The 18095-nt window shown below is 41.9% G+C and overlaps 1 protein-coding gene across 1 annotated transcript in view; it reads right to left on the reverse strand.

Annotated features, from left to right (window-relative positions):
- Window positions 1-18095, reverse strand: part of LOC124777592 (sodium-independent sulfate anion transporter) — a 110221-nt gene that overhangs the window by 82333 nt on the left and 9793 nt on the right. Inside the window, exons 2-3 of the mRNA XM_047253055.1 lie at window positions 8310-8485; window positions 1137-1332 (exon numbers count right to left, since the gene is read on the reverse strand). Of these exons, the coding sequence (XP_047109011.1) occupies window positions 1137-1332; window positions 8310-8485 (372 nt within the window). The remainder of the gene's footprint in view (window positions 1-1136; window positions 1333-8309; window positions 8486-18095) is intronic.

Raw genomic sequence — 18095 nt, forward strand, 5'->3', positions numbered from 1 at the left:
CTTTGATTGAGAAATAGAGGCTATATTTTTATTCTCCTATTCTGGAATGATCTCCAAATAATTTCTGTGGTAGTTGTGACAGATATTTTGCCATTAACTGTTTCTGTTCAGTTCATGTAGTAATTGACTACATTTTATTCGCTTTTTATTGCAGAAAATTTACTCATGTTCAGTAGATGCTGTGGCTAGAAGTAAAGGTTACAAAGCTATTCCCAGTAAAATTACACCAATTCTTTTAAAATATAGTGTTGTACACAACTTATTGCTGCTGTTGACATTCATTTTAAACATCTTTTACTGAAACTATCGTGATTATATATAAGGTTCATACTATTGGTTACTTTAGTTCTCCCTATTGATGACTAAAGAGTCTTCATATTAATTTGGACCACCTACAACTTTTACTCTGCTCCAATTGGAATGATTTATCAGTCTGTCCTAACTGTAGCACCCATTTCTGTCCTCACTCACGGGGTACATTATTGTGTTACTTAATCTGTTAAATCACTCAGTGAAAATTTGAAAAAAGATTATGTCTATAGTCACCTAGCTGTGACTTTGACCACTATCTCCCAACAGCAAAAAGTTAAAAAGAACGATCAAGAGTAATCATAACAAGAGTAATCATATATCTGAAAACAAAGATGATGTGACTTACCATACGAAAGCGCTGGCAGGTCGATAGACACACAAACAAACACAATCATACACACAAAATTCTTGCCTTCGCAACCAACGGTTGCTTCATCAGGAAAGAGGGAAGGAGAGGGAAAGACGAAAGGATGTGGGTTTTAAGGGAGAGGGTAAGGAGTCATTCCAATCCCGGGAGCAGAAAGACTTACCTTAGGGGGAAAAGAGGACAGGTATACACTCGCACACACACCCATATCCAACCACACTTACACAGACACATCATAAGAAGACAACATTCCCACTCAACAACATAGTGTTACCTGTTTACTATGCATTAAGCCTTTCTTTGGGTTGCTAATTTCTATCACTTGCACAAAATTTTCTTGGTCACTTTAAGTAAAGTCAATTATTTTGTAGATATACACCTGCTTCAGTTTCTAGACACAAAATTTGAATATAATATTTGTTTCTTTCCTTATTTCAATGAAATAATGTTTACATACCCAAATTCAAAAGTCCCATGAGCAGCTCCACACAGCCTGCTAAGAAAGCAAGAAGAGTGACAAATTCTATGGGAAGATCCTGAGTGTAGGAAAAAGTCAGCAGTGCCATGAGTGATGTTGGACCAATGGAAACTTCTCTCACAGTTCCAAACATGACATAGACGAAACTTCCCATGAAGGCAGAGTACAGGCCATACTAGAAAAGCAAAATCAGTAAAATATTTATACCAGAATTAATATTAAAATGTGTTATTTTGTTTTTATGCTATTATGCCATACTTTGGATACATCAGTTAAACATCTACGTAGAAACATTACATTTTGCAAGAAAGGAAAGGGCAAGTGAATGATATACTCTGTAAAGCCACTGTGAAAAATAGTATCTACATATGTGATGAATTTAATACAGGTAACACTGTATGAAATAAAAATAAAATAAATTTGCTGACAAAAAAGGAAAAGAGCATCGAAATTGCTTTAACTGGTTACCATTCATCAAAAGTATAATAACAAGGAAAAGAAACTATTATACAGATCTGTATACTTCATAAACTATCAACTATAATTAATGTCAGTTTGATAATGTGATATTAATAATGGGAATCAGTTATTAATCATTTCTCTTTCAGTTAGTAGAAAATTATTTAAATGACAGAAAGTGGCATTCTGTTTCTAAAATATAGCTGTTGTTTACCTATTAGACTAAATTTTGCATTTACCTCAGCATTAGGACAATTCTGTATATTTTATATAGCTTGGAAAAGGAATTTGTAGTCCCAGAATCAGTGTATCCAGATGATTTACAGAGTGTGTCTAATGGGAATTTAATTTTTTAATTTCTGGATAATGTCAGTTTCCTTGACTTTTGTTCAGAATCAACAAACAAAACACTTTTACATCATAAAACAGAAATTTACACTGAAACATCGGCAAGAATACATTAATAAATTATTGTTTTGCATCGTCTGTTGTTTATATACAATGCAATCTGACTGAAACATGTCTTTATTATTGCCCAAAGATATCCTTAAGTAATAAATATGTTGATAAACTATATGATCAAAAGTATCGGACACCCCCAAAAACATGCATTTTTCACATTAGGTGCATTGTGCTGACACCTACAGCCAGGTACTTCATATCAGCGGCCTCAGTAGTCATTAGACATCGTGAGAGAGCAGAATGGGGCGCTCCCTAGAACTCACGAACTTCGAACGTGGTCAGGTGATTGGGTGTCACTTGCGTCATACATCTGTATGCAAGATTTCCACACTCCTAAACATCCCTAGGTCCACTGTTTCTGATGTGATAGTGAAGTGGAAACATGAAGGGACATGTATAGCACAAAAGCGCACAGGCCGACCTCGTCTGTTGACTGACAGAGACCGCCAACAGTTGAAGAGGGTCGTAAAGTGTAATAGGCAGACATCTATCCAGACCATCACACAGGAATTCCAAACTGCATCAGGATCCACTGAAAATACTATGACAGTTAGGTGGGAGGTGAGAAAACTTGGATTTCACGGTCAAGCGGCTGCTCTTAAGCCACACATCACTCCAGTAAATGCCAAACAACGCCTCGCTTGTTGTGAGGATTGTAAACACTGGACAATCGAATAGTGGAAAAGCATTGTGTGGAGTGACGAATCATGGTACACAATGTGGTGATCCAATGGCAGGGTGTGGGTATGACAAATGCCCAGTGAACATCATCTGCCAGTGTGTGTAGCGCCAACAGTAAAATTCGGAGGTGTTGGAGTTACAGTGTGGCCATGTTTTTCATGCAGGGGGCTTGCACCCCTTCTTGTTTTGCACGGCACTGTCACGGCAAATGCCTACATTGATGTTTTAAGCACTGCTGAAGAGCAATTCGGGGATGGTGACTGCATCTTTCAACACGATCAAGCACTTGTTTATAATGCACGACCTGTTGCGGAGTGGTTACACAACAGTAACATCCCTGTAATGGATTGGCCTGCACAGAATCCTGACCTGAATCCTGTAGAACACCTTTGGGATGTCTTGGAACACCGACTTCATGCAAGGTCTCACCGACCGACATCAATACCTCTCCTCAGTGCAGCACTCCATGAAGAATGGGCAGCCATTCCCCAAGAAACCTTCCAGTACCTGACTGAACATATGCCTGGAAGAGTGGAAGCTGTCATCAAGGCTAAGGGTGGATCAACATCATATTAAATTCCAGCATTACCGATGGAAGGCGTCACAGACTTGTAAATCATTTTCAGCCAGGTGTCTGGACACTTTTAATCATATAGTGTAGGTGAGGGAGAGATTGTAAGAATATAATATTCTAGTCAATGTGGGACTTCAGAACTTCCAAAAATTGAAAAAAATTTAAAGCATTTCTTATTAGCCATATCTTGTACAAATTTAATGGTCTTAGGACAGAAAATCACAAGTGGTTGTATGAGGGATCATGTATCTAAGTGAAATAAAGCTCTCTAGTTACAGGAGAAACTTGCCATGAGGTAGTAGAAACATGTTGCATCAACCAGTGAGAAAACATAGTAAATGTTAAGCCAATGTCTTGAAGAGTAGTTGAGGTATTATATATTGATGACTCTTTGGTGTTTTAAATAAAATGCTGATTGAAAGAATAAACGAAGTAATATCCTTTGCTAATGCCACAATCACAAACAAGCATTAAAAACAGTTAGTATTTAGTGTAATGAAAATGTTTTATAACAGTTATTTTTCTCTACAAGTACAGCCCTGATTTGAGACATCTGAAATGGTCTAGTACACTTCCAATTTCTCCATATATACAGGGTGATATAATATGATATTGCAGGAAGAGGGTGCTCTGAAGCTTAGGGTGGAATTTAGATTAGATTTACTTTCATTCCAATTGATCCTTAGTGAGAATGTCCTCCAGGATGTAGAACATGTCAGAAAAACAACAATACATGACAATATTTACAACTCAAACAAATAAGCTAATGTACCATTCCACAGGTCCCAAGTGGAATGATCGTCATTTATTAATGAACACTATATGAAAGAATGATTTTACAAATACTAATGCACTGAATTTAAAATAAAAAAAGTTTTTTTATTTATTTATAAGGTAATAAATGTATAATATAACTACTATAATACTTACTTACAATGCACACACACACACACACACACACACACACACACACACACACACACGCACACACACTTATTTACAATGAACACATTACTGCACTGAAATTGTACAGAAGCTATACTGCACTTATGCAAATCACTTGGTTCTACTGAGAAATTCATCAATGGAGTAGAAGGAGTTGGCCACCAATAAATCCTTTAGGCTTGTCTTAAACTGAATTTCATTGGTTGTTACGCTTTTTATGGCTGCTGGCAAGTTGTTGAAAATGTGTGTTCCTGAATATTGCACACCTTTTTGTACAAGAGTAAGTGACTTTAGATCCTTGAGAAAATTATTCTTATTTCTAGTATTGATTCCACGAATTGAGCTGTTGGCTTGAAAAAGTGATATGTTTTTAATGACAAATTTCATTAAGGAATAAATATATTGGGAAGCAGAAGTTAGTACCCCTAGTTCCCTAAACAGGCTTCTGGAGGATGTTCTTGAGTTCACACAACATATAACTCTTACTGCACATTTCTGTGCCCAAAAAACTTTAGCTTGGCTTGATGAATTACGCCAAAAAAAATCCCATATGACATTATGGAATGAAAGTAAGAATAGTATTCCACCTTTTCATTTTTATATCTCCTATGTCTGACACAATTTGCATTGCAAATAGAAATTTGTTAAGATGCTTCAGCAGTTCTGTGGTGTGCTCCTCCCAGTTGAATTTATTATCAAGCTGTAATTCCAAGAATTTAACACTGTCCACTTCTTCGATCTTCTTGTCATCATATATTAGGAATACACTTGTTGGACACATCTTACAAGTTCTGAACTGCATGTAGTGTGTTTTTTCAAAGTTTAGTGACAAAGAATTTGCTAGTGACCAGTGATTAATGTCCACAAATATTTTAGTAGCCGATCTTTTTAAGACTACACTTGATTTGCTTTTTATTGAAATGTTTGTATCATCGGCAAACAAAACGAACTTGCCATCTGGTAACATTACTGATGAAAGGTCATTCATATACACAAGAAAAAGTAACGGCCCTAAAACGGAACCTTGTGGGACCCCACATATAATTAGTTCGCAATTGGATGATGCCTGATAGCTTAATACATGTCTCTTTCCTAATAACACCCTTTGTTTCCTGCCAGAGATATAAGATTTGAACCATTTTGCAGTATTTCCTGTTACACCATAATAGGAATCCATAGTAGGAATCTGTGACTGTCCGCCTCCCTATCGTAGCAGTAGCATTACCGCCTACCACGCAGGGGGCCCAGGTTCGATTCCCGGCATGGGATTGGGTGTTGGGTGTCCTTCATCATCATTTTCATCATCATTGACTAGCAAGTTGCCGATGTGGCGTCACCTGAAAAGAACTTGCAATACGGCGGCCAAACTCCCCCCAATGGGACCTCCCGGCCAACAGTGCCATACAATCATTTCCACGTGACTGTTTGCTCATGACACTGAAGTGAACGGGGAAGTGTCATCGTTGACTGACTGTAAGAGGATACTTGATCACTTAGACCGAACCGCTGTTTGTCATGGTAAATGGAAGCTCACTCTGGACGTAGAGAAATGCAAGTTAATGCAGATGAGTGCAGAAAACATTCCCATAGTGAAACTTCCTGACAAATTAAAACTAGGTGCCAGACCGCAATTCAAACTCAGAAAAATGGTTCAAATGGCTCTGAGCACTATAGGACTTAACATCTGTGGTCATCAGTCCCCTAGAACTTAGAACTACTTAAACCTAACTAACCTAAGGACATCACACACATCCATGCCCGAGGCAGGTTTCGAACCTGCGACCGTAGCGGTCACGCAGTTCCAGACTAAAGCGCCTAGAACCGCACCGCCACAACGACCGGCCAAACTCAGAACATTTGCCTTTCGTGGACAAGTGTTCTACCGACTAAGCTACCCAATAATGATTCACGACGCACCCTCACAGCTTTACATCTGCCAGTACCTCATCTCCTACCTTCCAGACTACACAGAAACTCTCCTAAGAAATAGCACTCCTGGAAGAAAGTATATTGCAGAGATATGACTCAGCCACAGCCTGGGGGATGTTTCCGGACTGAAATTTTCACTTTGCAGTGGAGTGTGTGCTGCTGATATGAAACTTTAGTCTTGCCATTTTAGTAGGAGAGCTTCTGTGAAATTTGGAAGGTAGGAGATGGCGTACTAGCAGCTGTAAGGAGGGGTCGTAAGTCTACTTCGGTAGCTCATTTGATAGAGCTCTTGCTCACAAATGGCAAAGGGACGGAATTCATGTCTCGGCCTGGCATATAGTTCTGATTTGCCATGAAATTTCATATCAGCATACATTCCGATGCAAAGTGAAAATGTCATTCTGGAAGCAGTCGCATGTTGTTCAAATACAGTATCTTAGGTGTGCTACTGGACACAATAGTGTCGATTAAATAATTGAGCGTAACACTGCAGAGTGATACGAAATGGAACGGCACGTAAGGACGGTAGTAGAGAAGGTGATGGGCTGACTTCTGTTTATTGTGACAATTCTAGGAAAGTGTAGCTCATCTATAAAAAACGTCGCGTATAGAACACTACTGTGATCCATTCTTGAGTTCCACTCGAGTGTTTGGGATACCCAGCAGGTTGGATTAAAAGAAGACCTCGAAGCATTTCAGAGATGTGCTGCTAGATTTGCTACCAGTAGATTGGATGAAGACGTGATATTACGCATATGGTCTGTGAACTGAAATGGAAATTCTCTGGAGGGAAGACAACGTCCTTTTCGGAAAAGTTTATTGAGAAAATTTAAAGCACCGGTATTTGCAGCTGACTGCAGAACGACACGACTGCCTCTAATGTACGTTTTGTGTAAGGGCTACAAAGACAAGATTTTTAAAAATTTGGGCTCGAACGGAAGCATATAGACATTAATTTTTCCCTTTGCTCCATTAGCGTTTGTAACAGGAAAGCGAATGGTTAGTAGTGGTACCAGGTGCCTGCTGCCATGCACTATGTGGTGTCTTGTAGAGTAGGTACTCGTCAGTGAAGAAAGCCTGACGTCACTGATGGTGGTTCCTTTTCATCCGTTCCCTTACCCACCTTCTTCACGCCCCATGGTGCTGGGTAGTTTGTACCGTTGTTCATAACAGATGCCTAGAGGCAACAATAATCGAGTTGAGACCGTCGCATACTGTTTGGTTGACTCCAAATACCCAGCTGCCTTCTCACCGGGCTGCCTAGGGGCCATAACCGGCAGGTAGCGATCATCAGCTGGTATTGTTGATCGCAGGCGACCACTACAAGGCAGGTCAACCTTGATTTGTGTCTCACGACAGTGGATGAATGTAATGAGGACGTCGCTGTGGTGTATCCCAATACGGTGGGGAACTTTTCGTGCTGATAACTCTTCTTGCAATAATGAGACAGCTTGCGTAGGGTCTGCGCAAGTAGTGAACCTTCAAGGCTAGTTGCTACACTGAAAAGAGCACAAAAGCTGCATCGTCCCGTTCGCGATTGGAGACACTGTGTGCTACACTGAACTGCGTTGAGGAGGTAGGCTCACTTTTCTCTGTTACACAGGCGGCTGTACCTAACGATATCCTAAGGTCAAAAGAGTATTGAGGAAGAGTTTTACGATCAAATAGCGCTAATGATACAAGTAATGAGGAAAGCACCATATTCTGACCACAGACGGGCCACTTGGAATCGACCGACCGCCATTTCATCCTCAGCCAATGGCATCATTTCGATGCTGCATGAAAGGATGTGGGGTCACAGCACACTGCTCTCCCGACCTTTGTCAACTTAGCAGACCTGGTGCCACTACTTCTCACTCAAGTAACTCCTCAACTGACATCATGAGACTGAGTGGATCTCATTCCACTCCCCCAAAAAAGGAAAATTCCTGGATCCTCTGCATGGCAGCCATTTGCACTGAGCGCTCAGCAACAGAGGCGGAACCAAGTCATGAGAGTGATGCAAAACTTTTTCCGAGCCCAGAATTTTATATACATGGTAAAACAAACTCGTATAGACTATTACAACCAGGAGATAATAAAGATCCTGCAAGAAAACTAACCTCACTGGAGAGACCAGCTAGAGATGCATAGGCGATGCTCTGCGGCATCATAGTAAGTCCAACTGTGATGCCGGCCACTGCATCCGACACAGCCGTCATCTTCGAGTAGCGCGGCAGCCATCGTACAATTGGTATTCTTCTCCTGACGACTGTCTTTATACGCCTCACCAGCGTCACTGGAATGAAAGAAATTTGGATAAAGCATCACACACAAACTTTAAACTAAATTGCTTTCATAAAAGTAATATAAAAATATTCAGAGAGTATTCTGTAGTGTTGAGAAAAATGCCTGAAGTACAGACATTAGGGAAAAGTAAAGGGAAGGCACTGGGAGAGGTGATGTTCATCGGCAGCTAAGGCTATCGTCTCTGCGATACTGATGTTCCACTGCAGTCACTAATATCCTCTCAGACCTCATATACGCTATGACTACAGCTGCCATATTTAGCAAATTAAAACTCAGCAACTGTCACCTTTGGCAAGCCAAAAGTCAGAACACTTCAAACGAAAGGTACCACATAATACAGGGTGTATCAAAAAGAGTGACATGATTTTGGACTGTAATAATTACGAAACATCTGACGTGTTGAGTTCCAGAAAATCGCCATTAGATACGTCAATGCGTCTTCTCCGCTTGCATTGAATCAGAAGTAACATAGCTTCCGCGTTTTGTGTGCTGCAGTTTGCAAAGAGTGAGTCAGTGATTTAGGCCCAACGTGCTTTTCGCCGGTGTTTTTGGATTCATTTGCCTGCACCCCAAAACATTTGTCTTTGGTGTCGCCAGTTTGAAGAGACAGGATGCTTGTGCAAGGGTAAGAGTCCAGGTTGAACTCGCACTTCCGACGACACAGTGGAGAGAGTTCGGCAAACGTTTCAGCCAAGTGGCTGGCTGGCTCTGAGCACTTGGGGACTTAACAGCTGAGGTCATCAGTCCCCCCGGCCGTTCAGCGAAGTCCACGGAAGTCTACTCGCAGTGCAAGCAAAGAACTGCCAATGCCTCATACGAATGTCTGGCGAGTGTTAAGACGTCGTTTGGTCTATAAACCATACAGACCGCAACTAGTGCAAGCTCTTCCGGTTGCTGATAAAAGGAAACGGGTTTACTTCAGCAATGCTCTGCTAGAAGACATGGAAGACGATACGTTTTGACCACGGTTAATTTTCAGTGATGAAGCAACATTTCATGTTAGCGATAAAGTACACTGAAATAATGTGTGCATATCGGAATCCCAGAACTGTCATTACTAAGCACGAAAAAGACTCCCCTACAGTGAATGTTTTTTATGCCAATTCTTGTGAAAAACGGTTTGGTCCCTTCCTTTTTGAGGGAAACATAGTGACTGGAATGAGCTATCTTCAAATACTTCATAATTGGCATTTTCCACAACTTCAGGAGGATTCCGATGACTTTATTCTCCAGCAGGATGGAGCTCCACTACAATGGCATATAACAACGTATGCCAATTTCTCAATGACAATCTGCTTCAACGCTGAATACGGCGCAAAGGATCTTGACACACTGCCCTGCGATCTTGGCCTCTAAGATCGCTAGACGTGACCCTATGCTATTATTTCCTGTGGGGATAGCCGCGTGGGATTAGCCGAGCGGTCTAAGGCGCTGCAGTCATGGACTGTGCGGCTGGTCCCGGCGGAGGTTCGAGTCCTCCCTCGGGCATGGTTGTGTGTGTTTGTCCTTAGAATAATTTAGGTTAAGTAGTGTGTAAGCTTAGGGACTGATGACCTTAGCAGTTAAGTCACATAAGATTTCACAGACCTGTGGGAATATATGAAGGAAAGTGTGTTCATCTCCCATTTACCTCATGACGTAGAAAAAGTGAAGAATAGAATAACAGCCGTTATACCTTCTGCAAAAGCAGATACGTTGAATACAGTTTACGAGGAATTTAGCTATCGAGAGGATGTTGTTCGTGCTACTGCTGACGGACACGCAGAGCATTTGTAATAGCATAGCTAAAACTTTAAGATTTTTTGAGTATTTTCCAATCAATCCCATGTTTTTAGTATATTTTTATCAATAAATATGAAGTTTTGAAATCATTCCTTTTTGTCTATTAAACGTGCAGTTCTCACCAACGTTAGTCACTTTTTATCCTAACACCAAAACTAAACTAAACTAGAAATACACGGTCCAGTTACATTAATGTGACTACCGCCTTTGTCGACGTCAACAGGAAATAACCACTCACAGAAAGCAACTGACAACACTTGCAGTGGAGGGTATAAAAAGCGTCTCCGGGACTACGCAGAAAACAGTGCAGTCATTGTCGTAATGGAGCGATTTATCTGAAGTCGAAAAGGGCGTGATCATTGGCTTTTCGGGCCAATGTTAGAAGCATTTCCGAAACGGCGAAGTCTGTAAATTGCTGGCATACCGCCGTGGTCAAAGTATACCGTGCAAGGCAAAATGGTGCTATCCAAGACCAGCGCCGAGGCAACAGTGGTGAACCTGGGGCCTTAGACGACGTGGATGAACGACGGCTGTGGAGATGTGAACGGGCGAATAGAGATGTAACTCAACGCCCAGATCAATGAACCAAGGGGTTGTCAACAGTGTCTCGTCAAAGATCATACAGCAACGCTTGATAGCATGAGCCTCAGCAGCAGGTGTCTGGCTCATGCACCCATGCTGACTGATGTTCATGCGAGGCAAAGGCTGAAATTTGCTCGCTAATACCAAAACTGGACGTCCACCGAGTGCCGACAGGTGGCCTATTCAGATGAATCAGATTTTATGTTTCGTGTAAGAGATGGCCGTTGGATCGCCGGAAAGGTCCAGGCCAGAGGAGGGAGCGTTGTGGTCTGGGGAATGTTTTCGTGGTATTCTTGGGGACCGTGTCCACCCTTACATGCAGCACAATGGCATTTACCAGCAGGACGACGCAAAATGTCACAAGCTCGCAATGTACGAGTGTGGCTCAAACAACACCAGGATCAATTAGAGTACTCCTTTGGCCACCAAACTCTCTGGATTTAAACCCAATGGAAAAACTATAGGACCACCCCGATTGGGCTGTTGACGCCATGGATCCTCAACCGAGAAATCTAGCGCAGTTGCTGGAGTTGCCATGGTTCTACATCCTTGTCAGTACCTCCTAGAACCTCCGTGACTCTCTTCCTGCACAACTCGCAGTGCAAAAGGTGGTTATACTCAGCTTGGCTGAAGTATTTTACTCTACCAGATGTCTGATTTTTACTCTACCGGAAGTCTGATTTGCGATTTACTTCGCGTTCCACAAGTACACACGCTAGGAAGCGCCACTTGACAATAGCCGATTTATTTACTGTTAATATTTTGCACTGTTGGTAATACAGATTCATGTTCACTGTTTCTGCATGCCGAAACGAAAGTGTAATTTTAACAGTAATGTAAAAAGTGAGTTTACTGTTACCAGTGGCAGTGGAGAAATTGTGAACGTACGTTGTGCCTATTAAACTCTGCTATTGGACATTGTGGGAAGTCTGACATTGCATACCATGTTAAGACGAAGAAACATCGTGCGTATGTTCAATCGAAAATGCACTGCTCGATAAAATGCATAAAAGTGAAAAGTACGGTGACAGTGCAGCAGAGTACTTGCCAAAAGTAATTTGGGATCATCCGAGTGCATGATGAGAAAGTTAACTTCTCTGTCCATTACATTTTGTCAGTACAATTGTCCCGCTTTTTCTCACTTAATTGCCCAAGGATTTTCTCAGAACTTCTAGAATGCCCGATTTTATAATAATAATTAAGTGGACATCCTAATGTAGCGGCCATTATAAGTTTCTTTTCGTTTAGAAGAAGCTGACAGAACTTTGAACAGCTCACATTACAGCCAACTCATCATTATTATGAAAACGAGGCGGCGACAGAACTGACTTTAAAACTCATTGTTTTATTATTCTCTCGAGAGTTTTACACTTGGGGGACCATCCATAAATTACCTAACACGTTAAAGAGGAGAGAGGGTGTCAACAAAAATTGACTTCTTGAGTCAAGGGGAGTCAAGCGATAAGCTTCGTGATGTAACAAGTATAAAGTTTGTTTTGTTTTGTACTACAACTCTAAACTTCAACTCTAATGAAAAACTTTAAAATATTACCGATTCTATCATTATTATTTACTAAGGTTTAAATTTGTTCGTATCACGTTTTCGCACGTGGCTGCCGCTGTACCTATGGTGCCGCTCGTCGGCCGCCTTTTGACGTACGCCGAAAGCCCATTACTGCCTTTGAGGCTTTGACAAAAACCGCCACCGCTCCGAATTCGTCTACGTTGAATTGTTTATATCACTCAGTCGAAACTTGACTTTTGCTGAATGATGGATTTTATTTTTGGTTCTACTATTTTGTGATTTTCCAAATTATGTAATAAATTTCAAATGAGTTAAAAGAGTGATTTCTCTATTCCTTACCGCAAACTATATGAAGTATACAGTGCAACTTATACAGATAAAAAGAAACAAAATATACAAGACGAAGTTAACACCTTATGGCGATGCTCCAAAAGTAATGGCAATGTTAAAGATGAAGTAGATTCGAAAATCAAAGAATAGCATATAAAAATGTCGGAAAAGAAAGCGACACTCAATAGATTTTTTCAAAAATTTCTTCGTCATCAAAATTGCTAAAACAACTGGTGCCCGTGGAAGTAAAAGTAAGTTTGAGTTTTATATTATATTAACATTTCATGCTCCATCTCTAAGAACACATTTGGTATTCTGTAGCAAATTGAAAAACACAACAACCCAGTCAATTACGTTCAGTTGGTGTTCACCACTTATTACAAAGCAAAATCGGCAAGCTCATCTTTCTGTCTGTCTGTTGGAAGTAATCTCGGAAGATACATGGTCGATTTCAATGCAGTTCTCTAGCTGGATTCTTCAGAGTGAAGTAGTATACATATTGTGTGAAATGCCCGTTTTCAGCATTTTACATGATTACTTTTAATTGCGGGAAGGAACCAACCAGGACATACCAGAAGCACTAAACATATTAGTATGCAAGCAAGTGGAAGTCAATCACCTCAAACAATGTCTAAATCAACGCCTTGTCAGAATACTTCTAGGAATAAAATTGTAGTACTACAATCTGAGCTCAATGGCTTGCTGTTATTACTCAATGCTGGTATGACGACAGATGAAGCAACAAAAAGAATAACAGCATTAAGGAAAGGCATTCAACTGGAAAGAAACGTACCGAAGAAAAAGATCAGCGCAGCTGAAGGACAGGAAAAAATGTGATTCTAAAAAACAAAAAATTAGTAGCTCTTCATCTACATCTACATGGCATGGTTACTCCGAAATTCACACGTAAGTGCCTGGCAGAGGGTTCATTGAACCATTTTCATATTACTTCTCTACCATTCCACTCTCGAATGGCGCGTGGGAAAAAGGAACACCTAAATCTTTCCGTTCGAGCTCTGATTTCTCTTATTTTATTATGATGATCATTTCTCCCTACGTAGGTGGGTGTCAACAAAATATTTACATTCGGAAGAGAAAATTGGTGATTGAAATTTCGTAAATAGATCTCGCCGCAAAGAAAACCGTCTTTGTTTCAGTGATTGCCACCCCAACTCGCGTATCATATCAGTGACACTCTCACCCCTGTTGGGTAATGACACGAAACGAGCTGCCCTTCTTTGCACATCTTCGATGTCTTCCGTCAATCCTACCTGGTAAGGATCCCATACCGCGCAGCAATATTCCAGCAGAGGACGGACAAGTGTAAAATTCTAACTACTGTTAGTCCGCCTAGAGTAGAAAATCCGGTTTATTTGAAGCCATAAAGGAGGCGGCAGTCTTTGGCGGTGCAATTGATGATCGACGTCACACTGAAATTATAAGGTGCTGCAAAACATTGGACTACTTGGAAACCGAATTATGTAAACAAGCTACACTATCAGTCGATCCGGAAAAAAAAACGCATGGTAACTATTCCTCTTAAATAGTACAAAACAGACTCTACACTTCGAGTAAAGCATAAATATGGCACATCCTGGAGAGTTACTGTAAGGAACCTTGAATTTTTAGGTTCAATTTTTGGGCTTTGGACTATTACTCTTCTTATCAATGGATGACAAAGCAGATGTGTCATTAGGTATTACAGCAGCAAGTGCCCAAGCGTCAATATTAATGCACCTTGACTCCCGTGTAAAATTACGGGCTCATGATTTCGTGTTCGCAGAAAAACATAAACTTATTCCCTCTGTTTATGCAGGTATTGTAATAAAGAAAGAAGGTGAAGGAGTTGAGACACTCTGAGCCTACATTCGTAGCGATTCGTAGTGAAAACTGTCTTCCTCTAACGCAGAGACTCGTGCCACAGACGTACATAGACTTTCTGAATTACCAGCTTTCGAAAAATTAATGAGAACACGAGAAAGTTTTGTGAGACCCGCGTTTCTTTTCACTTGGGATGGTAGTCTCGTCAAAAATCCACGATAAGAGCGAGTTATACTGTCAGCTGTACAACAGTTTAAAGATTTTGACTTTGACGCTACTTACATTGGCACAAATGCTCCAGGAAGAAATGCTTTAACAGAGTGGAGCGACGAATAGCACCTCTTAGTTGTGAACTTACTGCTTTGTGTTAAAACATGACAGTTTCGGTCCACATCTTGATTCCAGTAACCGAACTACTAACTTAGAGCTAGAAAAACGGAACTCTGAGAGTGCCGGCGTCGTGCTGGCTAATATTTGGAGCCATCTGGCCACTGACGATTTTCCTCTGGTTGCCGAATACATTGTGCCAACAAATACCAGAATGGACATCGTACAGGCTGTGACATTGAAAAATAATGCCACTTGGCATGGAAATCACGTACGTAAATCACAATATTTTTTAGAAACTGTAAAATGCGAGGTTGTCGAGGGTTGCGGTGTGCGACGAACTAGCCTCTAGCGATTATTACGAGAGCGGTTTTTAATCACCATCTGTTTTGATTAAACAGACTTTATGCGGATATGTACCGGAAGGTAAATTTGCTCCGCTGTTACTATCGCTATCTTTGGATCTTCGAGCGTCATCACATTTGAAGCAAATTCCTTAGATGGCTATTGCCCCATTGTCAAGGCATACTTATTTAAACGATCGTGTGGCATCTGTAGCCCATATTTTTCATCATACAAAGCCACTGATCAAAACATGCAATCACGTAAAGAGCCAACAAGAGGTTTCGCCCATTAAAGATTCGTCCTCAAAGAATTGCAGCTAGACGTGCAAGAGAAGTTCTTCGATAAACGATGACGATGCTCTGAAGTTGAATTGACGATGTGTACACGCCGATTGTTCCTAACATTACCCAAATCGAAAACGAAGTGAAAGCTATGCCAATCACGAATAATATGAAGGGATGGGTTCAAAGTCTTTGGACACAAAATGATTAAATTTTGTACTGTTTTTTTATATGTTTTGTTTTGTAAATTTTCTAAAACGTTTGATTTATTCTTGATTTTATGAGAAAAAAGATTTTACACGGCAATATATAAATAAGTTTTGAAGCAATGTTTTAATTTAATAATTTCCAAACTTAGAACTGTAAAATATGTTGCGTCACACCAGGAAAGGGGGTCACACAAATGTGACTACCAGTGACAAGGGGGGGGGGGGGGGGGATTCTCAAAATCATGAAATTCGTGTGACAATTTATGGATGGCCTTTTGTTGGTTTTTCATAACAAGAATAAGATGATAAACTTAAAAATATGAAATTAAAAATCACACAGTGTGATATAAAAAAGTAAAACAGTATTTAGTAAAAAAAAATGGGACTTAAGTGTGTCCGTTATATTCATCCACGGACTCGGAAAAATCATAGAAAATTAGGGACGACCTCTAGGGAATCGAGGCAGATGGCAGCCCTAGCTATGACCGATGCGTTTTGGTTTGTTTCCACAGAGTTAACTCGCGGCGTGCTGCATGTGTCACTACTCACTTGTATGCAACAGACCTGTCAGATGTGTGTGTACAGTCGCGCCGTACGCCTCACCCAGCCGCAAAATTTGGGCTTCATGCACGGCACATCTTCAAATGGGACAGCCCTTCCCGTGAGCTTTGGCACCCCAGTTTAATAGGATACTGTTTCAGATTATTAATACCAACGGTTATAATCACTCCAATAGTTACTCACTCCTCTGCCAGTAGTTCGTTATAACGATCATCTGGTGACTATTGACATTATATTCTCTTGTCTTACTTAGTCTTTTATAGCTCGCTGAAAAATAGTGCTACCACACAACGCCAAAGAGAATGGAACTCTTGTTTATAAATTTGGAAGCGAATTAGCATTAACCGATTCTTGACTCGACGTCCACTTTTCTTCAGATCTAATTTTCTACTATTATTAACTGCATTTATTTCATGGCATCGTATTATTACACTCCTGGAAATTGAAATAAGAACACCGTGAATTCATTGTCCCAGGAAGGGGAAACTTTATTGACACATTCCTGGGGTCAGATACATCACATGATCACACTGACAGAACCACAGGCACATACACACAGGCAACAGAGCATGCACAATGTCGGCACTAGTACAGTGTATATCCACCTTTCGCAGCAATGCAGGCTGCTATTCTCCCATGGAGACGATCGTAGAGATGCTGGATGTAGTCCTGTGGAACGGCTTGCCATGCCATTTCCACCTGGCGCCTCAGTTGGACCAGCGTTCGTGCTGGACGTGCAGACCGCGTGAGACGACGCTTCATCCAGTCCCAAACATGCTCAATGGGGGACAGATCCGGAGATCTTGCTGGCCAGGGTAGTTGACTTACACCTTCTAGAGCACGTTGGGTGGCACGGGATACATGCGGACGTGCATTGTCCTGTTGGAACAGCAAGTTCCCTTGCCGGTCTAGGAATGGTAGAACGATGGGTTCGATGACGGTTTGGATGTACCGTGCACTATTCAGTGTCCCCTCGACGATCACCAGTGGTGTACGGCCAGTGTAGGAGATCGCTCCCCACACCATGATGCCGGGTGTTGGCCCTGTGTGCCTCGGTCGTATGCAGTCCTGATTGTGGCGCTCACCTGCACGGCGCCAAACACGCATACGACCATCATTGGCACCAAGGCAGAAGCGACTCTCATCGCTGAAGACGACACGTCTCCATTCGTCCCTCCATTCACGCCTGTCGCGACACCACTGGAGGTGGGCTGCACGATGTTGGGGCGTGAGCGGAAGACGGCCTAACTGTGTGCGGGACCGTAGCCCATCTTCATGGAGACGGTTGCGAATGGTCCTCGCCGATACCCCAGGAGCAACAGTGTCCCTAATTTGCTGGGAAGTGGCGGTGCGGTCCCCTACGGCACTGCGTAGGATCCTACGGTCTTGGCGTGCATCCGTGCGTCGCTGCGGTCCGGTCTCAGGTCGACGGGCACGTGCACCTTCCGCCGACCACTGGCGACAACATCGATGTACTGTGGAGACCTCACGCCCCACGTGTTGAGCAATTCGGCGGTACGTCCACGCGGCCTCCCGCATGCCCACTATACGCCCTCGCTCAAAGTCCGTCAACTGCACATACGGTTCACGTCCACGCTGTCGCGGCATGCTACCAGTGTTAAAGACTGCGATGGAGCTCCGTATGCCACGGCAAACTGGCTGACACTGACGGCGGCGGTGCACAAATGCTGCGCAGCTAGCGCCATTCGACGGCCAACACCGCGGTTCCTGGTGTGTCCGCTGTGCCGTGCGTGTGATCATTGCTTGTACAGCCCTCTTGCAGTGTCCGGAGCAAGTATGGTGGGTCTGACACACCGGTGTCAATGTGTTCTTTTT

The sequence above is a fragment of the Schistocerca piceifrons genome, chromosome 2 (assembly GCF_021461385.2).
Source record: "Schistocerca piceifrons isolate TAMUIC-IGC-003096 chromosome 2, iqSchPice1.1, whole genome shotgun sequence".
Taxonomy (NCBI): Eukaryota; Metazoa; Arthropoda; class Insecta; order Orthoptera; family Acrididae; genus Schistocerca; species Schistocerca piceifrons.